The sequence below is a fragment of the Molothrus ater genome, chromosome 2, assembly GCF_012460135.2.
Source record: "Molothrus ater isolate BHLD 08-10-18 breed brown headed cowbird chromosome 2, BPBGC_Mater_1.1, whole genome shotgun sequence".
Taxonomy (NCBI): Eukaryota; Metazoa; Chordata; class Aves; order Passeriformes; family Icteridae; genus Molothrus; species Molothrus ater.
This window is the reverse complement of record NC_050479.2, coordinates 31,867,814-31,882,319: the sequence shown is the minus strand read 5'-3', so window position 1 is coordinate 31,882,319 and position 14,506 is coordinate 31,867,814. Positions and strand designations below refer to the sequence as shown.

The 14,506-nt window shown below is 42.8% G+C and overlaps 1 protein-coding gene across 1 annotated transcript in view; it reads left to right on the top strand.

Moving 5' to 3' along the window:
* The window catches only part of TMEM131 (transmembrane protein 131), a 93,228-nt gene extending 91,104 nt beyond the window's left edge, over positions 1-2,124 (top strand). The window contains exon 41 of the mRNA XM_036379145.2: positions 1,729-2,124. Coding sequence (XP_036235038.2) covers positions 1,729-2,025 — 297 coding nt within the window. The 3' untranslated portion in view covers positions 2,026-2,124. The remainder of the gene's footprint in view (positions 1-1,728) is intronic.
* The last annotated feature ends 12,382 nt before the right edge of the window (positions 2,125-14,506 follow it).

Here is a 14,506-nt window from a genome sequence, read left to right as displayed (position 1 = left end):
ACCTTCTTCCACCAGCCTTGAAAGGGCACGGCAGGTGCTTTTCTCTGCTGCTCCTTTCCTGGTTGCTTCTGATTTATGAGTAAGCCTTTCTATCATGATCTCCCGAACACTTTTGGGACAAGTAGGAGCACATAGTTCCTGCCTCTTGCCTGCAGCAGGAAATAGGGTGGACTTTTAGTGTGTTAAGGTAGGTTCTGAGCAGCAGAGCGAGTGTTTCGTGCTGTAAGCTTAGTAGTCTAAATGCTGGCATAGCTTAAATCTAACCATTTATTTATGTGACAGTAATACACTGTGACCCTGGTCTGGCTCAGCTTCTCAGTGACATCGTAGAGTTCTGGTGTCATTGGCCTGGTTAGCCCCCAAGTAATGCTCAGAACTCCTGTCCAGCTCTTGGTAGCAAATTTTGTGGTGTGTTAGCATCCAGCCAGCTTCAGGTATGATTAGACTGAGCCTGTCTTCTTCATTCCAGAGCAGAGAATAAAAACCTAAAAGGGAGAAATTTTCAGATTCTACCTTGTTTTCTTTCCTAAAAGGATTTTTATTTAAATCTTCAGATGCAGGGTACACTGGTTAACCTTTAGTGTGTGTTATCCAAGGGCAGAGATCTTGGGAAGGGGTGCCCTATCTCCAGCCACTAAATCCAAACATAAGGATGCTTGTACCTAACAGCACTTACTCAACAAGTCTGCTGCCTTTTGGGTGTATCAAGTTTCCAGTGTATTTGCAAATTGAATTTACAGCTTATGTACATTAAATCTGTTGACACTGGGTTATGTAGTGCCAGAAGCCTGCATGTAGGTTGTGTGCTAATATTAGCAGTAAGTTATGCTAACCTTTCTCATCTCCATCTTTGGCTGCTTCCTGGTATCACTTTCCACCACACCACGGGTCAGGTTCCTCTGCTTGCTGTTTGCTACTGTTTGGGCTTTAGTAAAATACAGTTGAGAGAACCTGGGCCTTGTGTTCCTGCATATATTCTCTAGGCTTGCTGTACCTGTCCTGTATATCTCAGATGCATTTGTGATGTGCTGGAACTCTGCATCTGCACCATGACCATTTGTCAGAGACTTCCAAGTGTCTTGGAACCAGGACAGACTTTATGGAATTCAGTGATAATTGGCCAGTTCTCCTGTCCCACTCTCCCTTCATCTGGAGAAATTCTGGGTGGGGAAAAAGCACATACTGGGAATATGCAGTAGGTACAGTGGGACTGAACACGAGTAGATTCATCCAAAACAGACAAGGTCTGACTACAGGGCGATAAATCTGCAAACAGCAAAAAAGATGAAAAAAGGACTTTGCTGTTATCTTTCATTGCAACTTGAATTTTTTTTATTTTTTGAGTCTTGAACCATGTTTATCCACCTCATTCTAACTAGTTTGTTTAAGCATAAGTGTTCTGGCCCTTGTGTGTTGAACACTCCTAGTGCTTAAATTAGCTCTGGTATGGGGACGTCTCACTGCAGTGCAAACAGCTCGAAAGCTGCGATGCGACTGCGCCCTGCAGCCTGTGCAGCTCCCAGAGCACTCAGCTGCAGCAGCAGCAGTGTTGTTCCTCTGGGCAAGCTCTAGTAAAGGCAGGTCAGAGCTCTGTGTTGCAGTGAGGATGGAGGGGGTTCTGGAGCAGGCTTCTTGATGGTGCTCCTAGGTGCTTTTCTTTTGGGGGGCTGGAAGGTGGAGATTGAGGCTTACCAAACCACCACTTTCCTTGCTCTGTCTTTACTGCAGTCAATCCTGGGCAACCCCAGTGGCCTGTGGTCCACCACTCCATTCAGCAGTTCCATTTGGTCAAGTAATCTCAACAGTGGCCTTCCCTTCACCACTCCAACAAACGCCTTGTCAGGCATTGATCTCATGGGTAGTGAGAGCTCCGCCACTGCTCCGCCGCCGCCCGCTGCTGCCGCCGTTGCCAATCCTGCTGAAGACATGGGACAGACCTACAATCCTTGGAGAATTTGGAGCCCAACGATTGGAAGAAGAAGTTCAGATCCTTGGTCAAATTCACACTATCCTCATGAAAACTAAAGCAAAAAGAAATAACTCTTACCCGGGTCGTGATACAATTCTGAATGCAAATTTTTCAAACATCGTTTTCAGGCCGTTGCTTCCCCCAGCCCCACTCCCCCATCAGTCATGCTTTCATCACTCGCTCCTTTTCAAAGTCTGTCCTGCAATATGGTAGTGTGAGGTTGCAGATAAGCTTGGAAATGTCTGGGTGTGGTCACAAATCCCAACTACAGCTATAGCCTGTAAATATGAACAGTTTCACTGGTTTCATATTTTACCATCTGCCATCTTTATTTAGGAAACAATTTGAACTCTAAAATGATACTGGCATGCAATACTTTCATGAAAAGTTTGGGTTTTTAAATTTTTTCCAGTGTTATCCTCCAAGTTCTAATTTAAAATCAAAAGGCACTTTGTGCTAAAATGCAGAGTATTTTTTTAAAATAAGGCTGTCTTTATTAACACAGGTTGTAAGAATGTAAAAAAGGAAAAAAATCAACAAAAAATACCAACAAAACCAACACAAAACCTTAAGAGCAAAGTGGCTGAATGTAAGAGCATTCTGTTGAGACTGTAATACACTTTATGCTGTTTGTACATTTGTAAACCTGAATGCATTTTTAAGTTGAAGTGAAATGCACACAGCCAAGACTTGTGCAAGAAACAAGATACCATGTGCATTTCTTACAGATACAACTTTGGGTTGTACTTTAAAATAAATATGCTTTTTTCAAGATTTGTCTGCTGTAGTTCTGTTCCCCTTGTATTTTCTGCACTTGTGTGCTCATGATTCCACTTGGCAGAGTCTTTGTGCCAAAATCTACTGCACACAGAGCCTGTGTTACCAGAAACTTCACTGCAGATGAAACCTGGCTTCTCACCAGCGTGGGTTTGTATTGCAGATACAGATAGAGAATAGAAACTGTTTTCAGGGTTATGCAGTGCCACCCACTTGAAAATTCACTGGATAGCAAAAAGTTGGAAAAATGTCTACATTCTTGAGTTTCCAGGTATCAGGCATAAGAGCAGCTGCTGTTTATGCTCCACCCATCCCTTTGTAACACTGTTCTTGCATGGGTCTGAACAAGAATGTTACTATTCTTAGATATGATTTATCTGTCCCTGTAAGGTGCCCGTTTCCATTCATTAACAGTAAGGCAAGCCCCAGTGACTACATGTATTCATCTGAGCTGAAGCCAAGTAAAAATGAACCCTTTCATTGCCAGAAACCATTAACAGACATTAGCACTGTGAATCTCAGTGGCACTGCTACCAATTTACAGCAGCAGGTGTTTATCAGAATCCATCCAGTAAAAGAGTAAGAACTGTGTATTTTAGTTAATATTCCTTCTAGCATAAAGGTTATGTATGCAACATAATATATCTCCCATTTATTTAACCAAGGGAGCCCTTTTCTAGCTTGCTTTAAGTGAACAAACTCTCCAGGTGTCAGGCTGCTGCTTTCCTGGTGCCAGCAGCAGAAGCTCAGAGATACAGATCTCCTGAATAGGAACCTGCTGTAACTCCTTTGTTCTTAAAATTTTGAATACTTCTAGAGCCATGCCAGGTCATGAAATGTTCAACTTGGATTTGTGTGCAATTTGCCTCTGAGTAACTGAGCAAACAAGTCTCTTACTGAGTGAAAAAAAAGAATAGGCAGTTAAGCTCCTGACATGCCAGGACATGCTTCTCTGCAAATGGAGCTTGGGAAGATAACCAGCAGTAACTTCAAGGTGAAGGGAGCTGCTTAAGGTCATATGCCACCTCTTTTACCCAGCAGCTGTTTACATTGGAATTGATTCCATGGAGGATAGAAGCAGAAATTAATTCTGAGATGATAATAGTCTGCTGTGGTTTAATCAGTGAGGGTAGAAATAAAAAATTCTGGTTTAGAACATTTCCTTTTGAACAAGACAAGGCAAAACACAAGTAATTTAGATGCCTTTCCCTGACCCACCCCCACTTCCCCCCAAATGTGTGAGCCATTCCCTTGTGATAATGCAAATAACCTTGGCCACTATTAAAATATTCTTAGTTTTTGTTTTGGAAGAGCTTCCCCTTGAGCACCAGTTCAGTGAAACCACCTGAACTATGAAGATCTTTGACACAGTTTTCAGTTTGCTAAGAGGGGAAAAATCTTGTCTTTCTCCCAAGGGAAATATCAAAAGCCCTAACACTCCCTGAGTGTCCTATCTTGCTGCTCCAGGGTTTTTTGGAGAGCACCTTCACTTTGTTTTGTATACTTAAGGAAAGCAAAAGAGCTGCCTTAAAGAGAAGGCATAATTGCAATTGACAGGAATTTGGGTGAAATAAAATCTAGGCAAAAAGTTTGGTATAACTAAAGAAACCTCTGTGTATGGTAAGTACATGTACAAGATGGGTTTTGCTGCCTCTCCCTGAGGTACCAACTCTCCAGCTTCTATGGTATAGCCACCCTTGGCATGCACTGAAAAATCTCTTAAGCAGAGGGTGAGGTGATAATGAGACAGAAGCATCCACCATCACAGAATTGTGGAGAGGACAGACCTCTTATGACCTTATGATGAGGTAAAAATAAAAAGGAATGAGATTTTGACAAAACACACGCAGTCTTGCATAAAAATCTGGATGGGGTTGAAAACATTGCAGCATGCTGGGAGGACAAGCTGAGCATGGGGAAATGTAAGGTCAAAAGCTGGGCAGCAAAGGTTTGCAAAGGCAGCATGGAAAAGACTGAAGCTCAGACACAAGGGAAGTTCTGTCTGGAGTAAAAAGACCAGAGGAAAAAACATCTTAAAGTGCTCAGAAGATGGGCTGTCCTGGAAACCATGGAGCTCACAGCCCTTTGGATAATTTAAAACATTTCTTTGGAGTAGAATCAGGGCCAAACTGCCCTGAGTCAGCTCTACTCTTCCAGATCTGGAAACTACCAGGAGTGCAAAGTTCTCAGCAAGGAAAAGAAACAGGAGGAACAATTACTGTTAATTTTGGCAATTAGTTTGGTGCTCCTAAAGGGCAGTTCTGTTCTGCCAATGCTAAGAAATAGACTAAAAGCCTAAAAGGTTCCTGGTCTGTTACTGAAATCAGGAAGCCTGAGGTAGGAAGTATGGCCCTAACGTGTGAAATCAGTTTAATTATCATGAGCTCTATTTCCAAAAGCCATTGAAAGGCATTAGATACTTTATTAAAGGGCTGTATCAGAACAGGATGTACTGTTCCAGGGACAGAGAGTGGTTATTTCACAGGTGCAGATACACTGAGCCCAGCCCTGGCCACAGCTCTGTCAGTGCAGGGTGTGCCTGGCCTGGGGGGGAAACACAGAACTGGGGGGTACCTTCCTCCAGACAAGGTGGGATGAGAATGTGAGTGAACAGCAGGCTCCCAACACTGGAGCACAGTGTGAAATGGTGCAGAAGTTGTGCTCTGCACTTCAGCTGATGGCGAGCTGTGCCTGACTGAAAGAGAGGTAAAATGAGTACACAAAGTATGAAGCTCTTCCACTGACACTATTTCACCCAGGTATTTTAACACTAAGTACAGCTTTAACTGGGCCTTGTCTGTTTTCCCAGCCTTTAATTATGAGCAAGTTTTCTGAGCTCCAGTGTTTTGGCCCTATGAAACAATGACAACTGCAGCTCTCAATGAGTCAGTTTGTTAGAAGAGGGATTGAAAATAATCCAGCTTCTGTATGGCTGTGCAACTGGAAAAGCATTCAGTCACCTTGTGTTAAACAGGTTCTGCTTCAAAACTGAGTCTTTTGCCCAATCCCTGGTTTTGTCTAATGCCTCTCACTGATGGACTTCATGTTCAGCTGGTGCTTCAGTCACATACATACTAAAGCAGCCTTCAGGATGACTGGATCAGCATGCTCTTCAGCAGCCCTCTGAACACAACTGCTAACCATGCTTGCTGCTACTGTGTGCTGCTCCATGCTGTGTAATCCAGCAGCAAGCAGGGCATTTCCTTTTTAATTTATATATATATATATATATATATATATATATATATATATGGAACATGAGGACAGTCCTGAACAAAACTTTTTTTTTTGAGCAGAACTGTGTAAAGGTAGCTGCTCAGATCTAAAGATATCAGTTGGATCAGCTGATCTTAAACAGCACATTACATTGTACCAAGAGAAGTGCAGAAAGAAGGAAGTGCCAGTACAGATTTTATGTCCACTTTCTAAGAAAATGCCCTTGAGGGGTTTCTGTCAAGCTGGGATTTCAAATAGTAGTCCTCCAGAAAGAACCCTGTATATGAAAATTTAAAATCTGAAAATTCACTCTCTATTTTCCTATTGTGAAGCCCATGTTTGAGTCATCCAGTCATTAGCACTGAATAAAGTGGGATCTCCAGGAGGTACACTCACTCTCCTGAAGTTTTTACCAGACAACACTCAAGCAGTCCCTGAGTGGCAGCAGGAAGTGAGTGGGATGTTCTCACACTGCAGTAACAAGCTTCACATGGGACTCCCTTGCAAGCTGTGAAAAATCACAGCTCAATTACTTGCCCTAAACAAGCCAGAGCATCTGGAGTGTAGCATCCATGAGAGAGAAAAAAGGTATTGGCTGGGGAGGGCACCAAGGGGGTGGGGGTGGGTGAAGAGAGAATTAAATAGATACAGGCTGACCATTTTATAGTTAAAGGACTAATAAAATATTCCCAAAAGAAAGAAAAATACAAACAACACAAAGACAACCCCAAACCAAAACAAATTAGCTATTCTGGAAAGTTTCCAAAGTGTTTTTAGTATGAGTCCATGGCAGGATGAAATCACTTGTGTTTCAGCTTAGTTATAAGAATCTTCCTGGGAAACAAGTGTACCAGGAAAGCAGCACCTGGAGCAGCTTCTGCCTCATCCATCATCAATTCCTGGCCACTCTGGAGTTACTGTCAGGGAAGACACTGCTCACCAGAGAGAGGACATTAACCTGCTCTATGGCAGTGTAGGACACAAGAGAAGCCAGTGAGGAGGGCCCACTGCCTGTCAAGAGGGAAATATGCAGAAAGTGGAATCAGAGGAGAGGCTGAAACGCTCCTTCCATGGCTATTGTTGGCTTCCTGGAAGGGGGAGGGATTTCCATCACCCCTCTTCCTGCTCTAGCCTGTGCTTATCAGTCATTTAATGAGCAGCAAAATCCTGCCAGCCTGAAGAGTCTGACAATGAAGAATGAAGCAGGTCCCTAAAACAACACAACATCCTTCAGTTAATGGGTATGACTCAGCTTACAGCTCACAGGGGAATTCCTGATGTGCTAGAAATCTTCTGGGACAACAGTAATTTTAAGGAATATTCATTTTTGTCTTATCCCAAACCAGAAGTTTATTCCTGTGAGCTTCCCATGCAGGTGTAGCTGCCAAACTTTGCCCACCTGCCAAATTCCATTCTGTGGCTGAAGATCGGATCTCCAGTTCAAGGAGGTAAAAATCAACAGATCTTAAGAACACATCAATAGTATCTTAAGTCTTCAGTTAAATTGTGCAAAGGCCATGGCAGAAAATATTATACTAATGCTTTGAAATAACAGGGAGGCACACAAGGAATAAAATAGTTCAGCTGAATTTAGCAAGATAGTGAGAAATTCAGATTTCACATGCATGTGAGGAAGAGAGGGTGGAAAAAAAAGAGGTTTAGATTGGCTATTAGAAAAAACTTCTTCACAAAGAGTTGTCAAGTATTGGAACAGGCTGCTCAGGGAACTGGTGGAGTCACCATCCTTGGAGGTATTTAAAACAGGTGTTGCACTTGGGGACATAGTTTAGTGATGGACTTGGCAGTGTTACATCAACACCTGGATCTGATGATCTGAGAGGTCTTTTCCAACCTAAATGGTTCTGTGGTCCTGTTCCTGTTGAAGATGGTCCTCTCTTTGAAGCAGCTAAACTCAACATTTTAAAGAAATGCTCCAAATGGAAAACTCATCACATTTCAAACAGAAAGCAAACATCCATGCTGCAGCTATATTAGCACACAGAATATCTCATGGTTATGTGGAAATTAATTTCAGATGTGAAAATGTGGGAGCAGGGCACGGGCTGTGAGTTGGACCCACAGTTCAGGTATGTGGAATGAGAATGAGGTGCATTGTGAGCTTAGTGCCCTTGCATTGATCAACTGCATGCAAAAATTCATATGGTGCAGTTATTAGAACAATAAAAACTGAATATTGCTCAAGTCAGCAGGTTCAGCACCAGAGAACTTCAGAAAATGGACAGCATTTGTCCTGACTTTGTAATTGAATGGAGCCTCCTTGTGAAAAGACTGGTTTGGTTTATACAGCAATAATAACTCATGGGGGGAAAAAAGGCTTTTAGGAACTCTGATTAAATTGGTACACTGGAAAACACTTCCCCATACTCGATAAATGTGAGTAATGCCATTTCCTCCCTTTGCAGAGTGAGGAATGAGAGTTCCACTGTTGGATCAACAGCCCCCCTCTGTGGCTGCAAAGAGCAGTCTGGACACCACAGCAGTGCCAGTGGCTTTAGGATTTCCTCTAAGGCTTATCCTGACACCTTGAAAAAAAAACATTTCAGATTTAATAGTAGCATTTTGCTTTAATTAATTGTGCACTGGGAAAATTAACACTCCTTTCCCCACTGCCAGGCTACACAGCTGCCATTCCTCAACAGTGATGTGCCACGAGTCCTACAGCAAGAGGAACTGGAAAGTTCTTGCAGTTCAGTAGGGAAAGTCCACAAACCAGGGCAAAGACCAGTCACACCAGGCTCTTCCTTCTCTTCAAACATACTATCACAACATGCCAGACAAGCCTAATGCAATCAAACTATTTCCTGAATTTATTCTGATATTTCTTTCATCAAACTATCTAAAAGGAACAACTTTTCTTTCTTTCCTCTTCTGCATAGAATCTTTTTCTTTTTCAGTATCTCTTTTTCTATATCTGCTCGCCACAAAAAATTATTTCCCCACCTTTTTAGTAACATTATTCAGTTTTGTGTTCTCTAAATAACTATCACTCTTGATTTATAATATGAAATCAAGAACAGTGATCATATTGCTGTTTATCTAGGTCCACAGCCTGAGAGTAGACAGGAATGTATCAATAAAATAAAAACAACAATAATAAAAACAAACAGACAAAACAGCTGCAGTCTATGGATAAGCCATCATCTTTCTGGTTAACTACTTCCACCACAGAGACAAATTCAGAAGTTAGTTCAAGTATTCTATGCACAATCTGCATAAACATCATAATCTTCATCTTCTGAGGACTCAAATGATGAGAGCCCAAGAAGAAATAAAGAAGTGAATACTCAGAGAAGGGGAAGTAGAGACAAAGTGACACAATGGAAAACACCAAAATGGCACTAAATAAATCAATTCAGACCTAACACTTCTGACAAACCTACTTCCAAAAATGCAAATTATTTTAAAAAACCTGTGCAAATACATGTGGAAATCCCATGCTATCTTTACTCTGCCTTTCTACAGATATAAGGTAAATGCCACTGTCAAGACAGGACATGAGATAGGGATGGGTTTTCCTATACAAAGCCCAGATATTTTGAGGTTTCTAATTCAGGTTGGTAAGTCTTGAATCTATTTGCTTGCTGAATCTTACCTACTAACTGCCTGTTTAATTAAGTAATTCTCACTTCTGTGCCTGTCCAAGCAGGACACAGAAAATCAGATTTTCTCTGGCCCCTGGGTAGTCTCACTAGCAGAACAGCACTGCTCATGAAATGCAAGCCCCAGTGCAGGAATCCTGTTCATGGAGGGAACATTTGGGCCACAGAATTACAAACAAGAGTCTGCTTCTTGCCTTCACCCCAAACTGTGAGAAACAGGGAGCTAACCTAGGATAAATTCACCCTAAGAAACCATTTGTCCCTGGAAATGCCCCATGGCACTCATCCTGCCCGCCTCACTGACAATCCCCCCTGGCAAAATGGGAAGTCACTTTCCCATCTCTCCACTCAGTAAAATTCCCACTGATTCCTCAGAACCTAAATCAGCAGCACTTCACTGCCTTACTGAAAAAGCCACCTGGTGCTTTTGGAGTTGCTATCTGAGGATGACTGGAGGGAAGGGAGAGAAGCAAAGAACAGAAAAAGAAGAGCCCAGTTTCCAGCATCCTGTGCAAAAGCTGATGCAGTGAAGCTGCAGCAAGGGTTTGGAGGGGAAGGACAGTGCTGCTGGTGATGGATTGCTGAGGATGCAATGCAGAGAGAGAACAGGGAACAGGCAGCTCTTGAGGACCTTGTCCACAAGCCATGCTTCTCAACAAGGTGTGACAAATGTGGCTGGGCTAAGGCTGTGGCTGTGCCACCAAGGCCAGAGGTACAAATCCCTGTCTCTATTCCCAGCACTGGGCAGTGAGAGAAGGAAGCTCAGGCTGAGGTAAATCTCACTGACAAATTTCTCATTAGCAATTCTGTGATAATCACATATCCTCTGAACTAAGAGAGCCATCATTCTCTCCCAGAATTTTCTTGGGAAGCTGTGAGAAAGCTCAGAGAAAACAATTCTTATCCTCACCTGCTGCACCTGTTGTTGTGCACATGTGGAATGTGTTATGGAGCTTGTTTACCAAAAGGTAGTTTCTTAATTGGACTCTGGTGATGGTGTTTTGATGGATTGAACCAATTAGATCAAAGCTGTATTGGACTGTCTGGCAAGGGCCAGGGGTTTTTCATGTAGTATTGGATAGGATAGGATAGGATAGGATAGGATAGGATAGGATAGGATAGGATAGGATAGGATAGGATAGGAACAATAAAGCAATGGATCAGCCTTCTGCAATCATGGAGTCAATGCTCATTATTCCCTGTTCAGGGGCTTGCTGCTACTACAGCAATTCCTAATATAGAAAGCCTTAGGAAACTCGTCAGGCAACTGAGATATCTACAAGTTGGGCAAGATAGAGGTTGCAAGTGTCATTTGTAGATTTAGTCCAAGTGGTTCTTGCAAAGCTTTGCTGATGGCAGCAGTGGAGCCAGAATCTGGAGTGTGCAGCTCAGTGCAGATCCAGCCACACAGCCAAGGATGACAGCTGGATTGTGTGTGCTGAGTCAGCCCCACAAAATGGTACCACACAGGACCAATCTAGATACACACAGTAAACACAAACATTGCCCATTTCCTCAGTAAATAAGCACCCTACTGGCTGATACTTCTTAATAAGCTTCATTCTAGCTCCTGCCATGTCACCCAGGTGTTCCAAAGTTATCCACTTCCAGAGAGTAATCCCACACAAGTATTGTAAAGCCATATTTTCCACACAGAAAGTTTGTTCACATTTTTTTTAAGAACTAGAAGTTTCATGAGGGAAATTCTAAATCTGACAAGGAACTGAGAAAAGTCAGAGACTCCTCTTCAGCCATTTGCCTACAGACCTTGAAGCTGTGGACAGGGCCACAGCATTTCAAGGGAGCACCCACTCGAACACCCACTTGCTCACACTTGAAACTAAAGCTGATTAAAAATAAAAGTTTGTGTGCTGTGAAAGAAAGTCCTGACACACTCAGGGGAAATTTGGTCAAAACACAACATGAAGAACATGGAATGAAACACCACGGTTAGAGGAACAAAAGGGGGCAGGAATACCCCCAAATGAGAGAGTTCTGCTGTCAGAAAAAAATACAGAAAAACCCATCAGAAGGACAGGATCCTGTTGTAGCTAATGAATGCCATTCCAGACCTGACAGATGTGTCTCAAACACCTAGGCAGGTTCACCTCATGTTTGTTACACACCTAAAACATGAAGGGCATTTAATCAACATTTTCAGAGCATTTCTATAGCAGCAGGTAGTCTCAGTGATTTCAGTGCTTGGTTCTGGTGCCATCATCTGCCTGACACCAACATTGCTTGCTGGCAATTCAATCAACAAAGTGAGCTGATTGAAAAAAAAAAGTGAGTTATTTCCATATTGCATTTCAGAACTTCTCAAATCTGTATTGTAGGCTAACAGCAGCATTTTGAGACTGGCTTCAATTCAAGCAATTTGTAGACAAATACTAAGAGCACTTAAAAGCTATCTTGCCTTCATGTAAACATGTTTTACTGCTTTCATTTTAGGAACTCCAAAGATCAACTTGCCTCTGTTTCAAAATGGAAATTGCAGGTGCCACCATTATGCTGAGCCAATGGAAAGCTAAATGATAGGCAGCAACCAGAGTGTGATCCTCAGGATGTTTCATTTAAGTGCAGGATCTAACAAACACTACAACAGGATTCTCAATCCCAGATGAAATGATACTACAGTCCCAGCACATTTCCACAAAAGATGCTGCACAGTGGGAGAGGGGATGGTCCATGGTGCCAAGCAGCCCTTGCCCACGGGGAGCGATGTTTGAGGGGATGTGTGTGAGCACCATGCCACCAGGCCAGCCTCACCTCCACAGCAGCCTCCTTCCATCCCTCCCTCCCTCCCTTCCACCAGAGGAAGGCAGTGGCCTCTGCTGTGGGGCCTCCCTGGCTGGCCAGGACACCCAGAGGAGGTGGGAATGTGCAGGTGGCTGTGGGTGGAAGGGGACAAGTAGGAACCCCTGGCTGGGTCCTGGTGCTCCCAAACCTCCCCAGTGTTGTGCCTGTCACACAGGATCCCAGAGCATTCTGAGTCAGAAGGGCCCACCAGGACCATCAAGTCCACCTCTTGAGCAAATGGCCCATACAGGGATGAAACCCCCACCCCTGGGCTTGTATTAATATCACACTCCCAGCAGTCTCCCATGGGGAGCAGGGTTATGGCCATTCCTGGTGTCCAGGCTGAAAGGTCCCAGGTGATTCCTCTGTCCATGTCAGTCACTCTTGTTGCTCACCCATTTTCTGCTTACCCCTCTTCAAATCACATTGTGAATAAATGGATAAACTGCATCCATCCCGAATTGTGAAGGGCAAAATATTTCATTAACTGGGAGAGAAAGTTTTCCTGACATTTAAAGCAATATGAGAAAAAGAGGTTGCTGTTATGTTTTCCCCTTCCTTGCCTAGAAGTCTTGTAGTTCATTGGGAAGAGGTATTTTAAACAAACCCACTTGCAGTCAGCAACAATATATAGACACAAAGTTTCTAAGATATGTCTTAGATATATTTAGGAATTCACAAACTGAAAAAGGTTGAAAAAGTTCACACTTGGTCACCAAAATTACATACAGCTTCTTCTGATGAGGATTCTTTCTCTGGTTTAAACAAGTGGTTTGCTATTTTTTGTTGTACCCTTCTTGGTTTTCTATTCTGCCATGCATTTTTTGTGTTTTATCTATGAATATTTCCTCTCTTTTGGCACAGTGCAGGTTTCAGACTTTAAGCACATCTGTGGCACCAGGTAACCCCTTCAGAAGTGCTGCTGGTGCCTGTACACAGACTCTGTAGCAGCACTTCCAGCCCTGCCTGAAGGGCAGCAGAAGCCATGGGGAGAGATGGAGTTCTGCTCCAGAGCAGAGCCCGCGGTCATTGCTGCTCCCAGCAGCTCCCCATGGGATCACTCACAGGCACACAAGGCCCTTCACACAGCCCCAGGTGCTCAGGGAACCCAGAGTCCTGGTCAGGGCTCCAAATGGAGCAATCTTTATGGAAACACCTTCGCCAGCTTCAAACACATGACACTTCCCAATAGTTCAGAATGCCTTCAAGAGATGTCAGATTTTCACCCATTTTTTAAACAGCCCACCTTTTAAAATTAGGAATAATACTGGTAGATACTTTTTGAACACCAATTAGAAGTTTTAAAATCTGTGTATATTTATTTTTATATATGCATCTGATTTTGCATTTGCAGTTCAGGAATTCCTACCTGTCAAGCATTTTCTCTTTCTGCATTTTGAATGAAAGCAGTGTGGGTTTTTATCTTCTATTGTTTTTCCTTTTATATAACTGAAAAAACCGAATTCACTGAACTCCACAAATGCTCCTCAGCCCTCTTTCACACAAAGAAAATTCTATTTGGCAGTTCCCAAACTCCCAGTGGAAACAGAATTCTATTTTTGTGTTCTATTCTTCCTATTTTACAGAAATCTGAATGCTCTGAATTATTGTCTGTTACACTATTATATAAACTTTATTTAATTTGAAATCAAAATGACAATCAACAAGGACAACCTGTCCCTGCTGAAAAGCAGCACAACTGCTAAAGCTGCTTGGAGGGATGAGTTGGCTCAACGGGAAGCAGCAGCAGAGAAAAAAATCTGCTAATGGAAGGAAAAGTGAAAGAACAGAGAACAAAGCTCAGGAAGCTCTTACACAATATTCACAGAGGAAGTAGGTAAAATTAAGGGAGAAGAATATGTCATATCACTTCTTTACTTAACTGCTGCTGCACAATGTGCAGCATGTGGGACAAGCTGGTGCCTCACTTAACTACAGAAAATTGGTATCAGCTGTTCTCTGGCAGGGGTGAGAAGTAACTACTTCCTGACTTGCACATCTGTGTAAAATGACTCCCTACACAACTTGGCTTTATATGCTCTCCAACAGATAAAAGTGTATCAACTCAAGGAGCCTGAAAGTGTTTATTTTCACTTACCACAGATGTATTAAAAGTAAGCCACCA